General features: G+C 34.4%; 1 protein-coding gene across 1 annotated transcript; it reads left to right on the plus strand.

Moving 5' to 3' along the window:
- The first annotated feature begins 281 nt into the window (after positions 1-281).
- LOC143596422 (uncharacterized) lies at positions 282-3,980 on the plus strand. Its single transcript, XM_077075210.1, has 6 exons — positions 282-317; positions 1,252-1,420; positions 1,741-2,310; positions 2,630-3,068; positions 3,143-3,224; positions 3,706-3,980. Exons 1-6 carry the CDS (start codon positions 282-284, stop codon positions 3,910-3,912), a joined length of 1,503 nt encoding a protein of 500 aa, XP_076931325.1. The 3' UTR covers positions 3,913-3,980.
- The last annotated feature ends 1,264 nt before the right edge of the window (positions 3,981-5,244 follow it).

The following is a 5,244-nucleotide window of genomic DNA, read 5'->3' on the forward strand; positions in this document are numbered from 1 at the left end:
ACACTAACAGTGTTAAAGTTCTTTTAACGGGGGATTGTTGTAGGAAAATATATTGAAAGTTGGGATTGCTAGAAATTACATTTGAAGTGGGCTAACCACCGACCAAAAGGTGAAAGTTGGGATTATTAAAATCCAATATCCTTGTAATAATAATAATTGGGAGTCTATTTCTGTGTGTAAGCTTTCTTCTCATTTCCTTCATTTCACCACCAGCTTCAAAATTTCAGACCAAATTATTTCATTTTATCTCATTCCTCTGTACTGTTGATTTTTATTTACTAATGGAGTACGAAAGGATTCATAATCACAAGCTTCAGGTACTTACTTACTCTTCTCAATTCCACTCAAACAAATAATTTCACCAGTTAGTCAGTCAGTCCATGGAATCAGTAGCCTCTGTTTCTGTTCATCATATATTATATTATACACGCATTCAATCAATCGCCATACAACATATCAGATTCAATTACAGATTGAAGGCTTATTATTATTCTGTTTGTCATTTGAAGCTCGTATTGCATTTGTTCAATTGTGTTATGGATTATTTGATTCAGATCAGGTTTAACTCGTTTGAAATTTCATATGTTCATCTTTCTTCTTCTGGTAATTTGATCCGGTTAATTGATTATTTGTAGATCGTTTATCGGTTTTGCTTATTTTAATCCGGTTAGTTACTTTGTGATTTGTAGCTCATAATGGGATGAGATCGGTACAGTGCCAAAAAATACCGATACGGAAAACAAGTAAAACCTTATACCGAGTGCTATACCGATTTTTTCGGTTCAGTACTGGTACCGGTACCATTGAAAAAACAAATACCGGTACCGATACCAATTGTGTTTGGTCGTGGCTGTGGCTCATAGCTCACTTGATAAAAGCTCGAATAAAGCTAGCTAAAAAAACTTGATTTGAAACAACATGAACATGAGCCAAGCAGGCTCATTTTTGTAACCGAACCGAGATCAAGCCAAGCTCGTCTCGTTGGCTCGCTCTTAGGCTTGTTTAACTTCAAGCTCGAGTTCCAGCTGAGCCGAGCTGCCTTGTTTAATTTCGAGCTCGAACTCATGCTGGCTCGACTCGTTTACAGCCGTATATTCTGTAAACAATGCTCGATCAAAAATTGATTCAAGCAATTGAAGATTTGAAAATCTTTAAAAGAATTCTCTTATTGTAGTCCGGTTAGTTTGTGATTTGAAGTTCATAATGTGTTCATTTTGTTATTGATTTATTGCTGGTTTAATTGAATTGTAGGTTGGGATAATATCTCCAAGTAAATTGAGAATGAAATTGATGGGCCAGAGGAAGAAAGATGGAGGATCAAAAAACAATTCAGCAAGAACATCTTCTGCTAAACTCGAAGATGCCGAGTTTGTTAACAGCAGCTTGTTATCTTCAAACTCTGGAGTTTTCGATGATGAAGGTATGCAGTTCAAATTTGTCTTTAAACAGTTAATCTTTTACTTAATTGTTAGCTTTAAACTTTGAAATTATAGAAATTTGAGTGTTAACTAATTATAGTTTTTGTAATGTTAAAAAGTGTATCCAAACACTCCATAACAATGTGGACCATCTTGGATTGATGTCATCATCATCTTTACCTTTTAGTAAAGTGTATTTTACAAGCCAAAGATAAGCTTTCCATGAATGCAAATTCCTACTGTTTTTAAACAACAATGACATTGACATATGCTTAATAAGTTTTTGAATCATAAATATGCATTTGTGGGCCTGAAACTGCAGTTTCTAGCATGGGGATTTCATCTGTAACATTCGATAATAAAGAAAGTCGTGTGAAACCGCACCAGTTTCAAAAAACGGATAGTGGTAATTCAAGTTCGGTTCATCCAGTAAGATCATTAGAAGATGATAATCTTGATTATGATAGCAATGCCAGCTCATCCAGCTTCGAGTTTCATAAAGCCGAGAGATTAACGCATAATGCCATTTCAAGATCCTTGTTGAGACCCATGTCTTCAAAATGGAATGATGCTGAAAAGTGGATAATGAATAAGCAAATTATTCAGACTCATAATCCAAAACACACTATGCAAAACCGAGTTAACCGGGGAGGGACTGTAAATGTGAGTAAAGGTTCTTCTGAGCCTTCCATTAAACGGGTTGACTTTAGTCAACCCATGTTACAAACGGGCCCAGACAAGTTTTCGTTTACACCCTCTAATCCACACCCCGTTTCCGGTCAAACAAATGAAGCGAGCGAGCCAACCGATACATGTCTTGAAAGTAAAGATCTAAAAGAAATTGACACCAGGGATTCATCGTGTGGCGAAGGTTCAAATGAGGATAAAACAGGTAATAGTTAGCTTGTTAAATATGATTTAAACTCTATTGTTTCAATGCTAATTTATGATTTTGCATAAATCTTGGAAAATATATCTACCTTGTGGATAAAACAGGTGATAATTAGCTTGCTAAATGTGTTTAAAGAAAACTATATTGTTACAATGCTAATGTTTTTACATAAATTTGGAAAATATAAATGTAACATGAGGATAAAACAGGTAATAAACTAATAATTAGTGATTGAAGAAATATATTGTTACAATACTAGTTTATGTTTTTTGCATGAATCATGAATAAATATATCTAACAAGTATTGATTATAAAATAGGTTGTCACGAAGTTAGAGCTGTTTCAATGCGCGACATGGGGACCGAAATGACTCCGATCCCAAGTCAAGAACCGTCAATGACATCGACACCCGTGGGGTCCACAACGCCACTTCGTAGTCCAAATTCTTCAATTCCATCTACACCTAGAGGTGGACCAACAACCACACCTGTACAACACACGGTTAGTGACTGCTCGGTCAACCCAAAAGAGTTGACTGATCAAGAAGTCAAACTTAGGACCCGAAAAGAGATCTTACACCTTGGGATGCAGCTCGGGAAGATGAACATTGCTGCTTGGGCTAGTAAAGAAGATACCGAAAAGAAAACATCGCATGTTGAACGTGAGAAAGAGAACGCGGCTGAAGAGTCTTTGAGGATTGAATTTGAGAAACGGGCTGCTGCGTGGGAGGATGCTGAGAAATCTAAGCACAATGCAAGGTATTTATTTGTTCATTTTTAGTAATTTTTTTTAGATTTGTCTCGTTTAACTGTGGTTGAATTGTTGTGTTTAGCTTTGTACGTGAAGAGATCAAAATTCAAGCATGGGAGAGTCAACAGAAGGCCAAACTTGAAGCTGAAATGAGAAGAATAGAGGTAAATTTGATTAGTGATTTTCTTGTTTAAATGGTATCATGGGTTGGCAAACCTGATCTGTAACTGAAAAAATCGAAACAGCCGAACCCAAACAAAAATCGATAGTTTGGTTTTATGTTTTCCTAAAAATCGAATTTTTTTGGTTTGGTTTCATTTTGCATGTAACTAAAACCCAGAAACGAACCAAATTTATGAACTTTCATTTTCAATTTTGAATGTTAAGTAATTTATAAAAATTTAATAAATAGCCCAAATGTATAATAATCACTTAATGATCAATTTTCAAAAAGAATTAGGCCTGAATTCATTGTTTTGGACCATTTTTTTTTTGGCCCAAAAATTTCAACCAAACTGGTAAAACTGAACAGAACCCATACAAGAAACCGAAACAGTTGTTAAGATCATAAGTTACTAAGTTAACTTTTGCATAGTGGAAGGTAAAATTGTACTCATAAAGTAGTTGGTATTTATTTATGTTCAGGCTGAAATTGAACAAAGGAGAGCTCATGCACAAGCAAAGATGTTGAAAAAGATTGCATTGGCAAGGCAGAAATCAGAGAAAAAAATGGCGGCGGCGGAAGCCCAGAGAAGTAAGCAGGCAGCACGGGCGGCTGCACAGGCGGAATACATCCGACAAACAGGCCGCATTCCGCCATCGTCTCCTAACAGCTGTTGTGGCTGGTCATGAAATAGTGTGTAACTAGTCTGGTCTGGTAGTTTGTGGTTTTGCTTGACTTAAATTTCTATATAATATCTAGTTTGGAAATTTTTGCTAGTGTTAAGAGTTATTCTGGTCATCTGAAAATTTTGAACTGAATTTGAAAGTTGAAACCAATTGAAGCAAAACCAAATTATATTCAAAATTATACACATATAAAATACCTTTTTAACAGTTATATTTATATATATCGGGATGAATATAGGGGAATGTTAATGTAATACTTGCATTTATAATTACTCTACTTGATTCTCACGTTTAGCTCGTTAATTTCATTTGTATTTGATCCAAACCATATATATATCAGGAAGGATATGGTACAAATGAATTTTAGCGTGGCATAATAACAATTACTTTTGTTCATTTTGTTACATATAGAAAAGTATTTTTTTTTATTTATTCTTATAATATTCTAGTGCAATAAAACTAAAGAGGGTAAAGGCATAAAGCCGATAGTTATGGTAAATAAATTAAAAGTTATATGTATAATTTTAGAGGAGAAAAAATAAAATAAATTAAAATGAAATAAAATGTTTTAATATTATTTATAGATTAACGGGCAGATACTTAGAATGGTCCCTTTTAGGGTAGTGGTCAGTGTGAAAGAATGGGAGGCATGTGGGCTGCTGTAAATTCAACAAAAGATATTTAATGATTTTTTAAAAATCCTTTTTTGACCGCCTACAATGCCCTTTGACTACGTTTTTCAAAATTTCATCACGGAAATCGTTTTTAGGATTATCCATAAAAAAATTATATTTTTTATGTACTTGATAAACAAAACGTGGAATAAGTTTTAAACAGGTAGATTGATGCAACTAATAATTTGTTGTAACTTGTAAATTTGTAATTTGTACTCTTGGGGCTAAGTGCTTGCTACTCCCGTTGTGTTTTAATAAATTGGTCTAGTGGTAGGAGGGATTCCCTTCTTTGGTGGATGCCCAGGATCGAACCTGGGCTGTGGTGGTGTTATATATATATATATATATATATAGGTGTTTAGGAGTTTAAGAAATAGCCAATTTGCCATTCAAAAAAAAGTAAATTGGTCGTTCAAAAAAAGTAATAGTTAATATAACAATGATACCTTGATTGAGTACCTATGTTTCGTATCCTGTTGCTAAGGCAAATTCTATTCACACACCATCTAGCTTATTAACTAGGCTTTATTTACACACCATTCAATATACGTTTCGTATACTCAGCATATGACCCATATGCTGAAATACTTTTTCAGACGTCATACGCTTCGTATGTTATACGGTTCATATGGCTTTTGCATAAACAATACGAATAATATGA

Source organism: Bidens hawaiensis, unplaced genomic scaffold (genome assembly GCF_021521415.1).
Source record: "Bidens hawaiensis isolate Kalapana, Puna unplaced genomic scaffold, B.hawaiensis_p1.1 tig00046369_1, whole genome shotgun sequence".
Lineage (NCBI taxonomy): Eukaryota > Viridiplantae > Streptophyta > Magnoliopsida > Asterales > Asteraceae > Bidens > Bidens hawaiensis.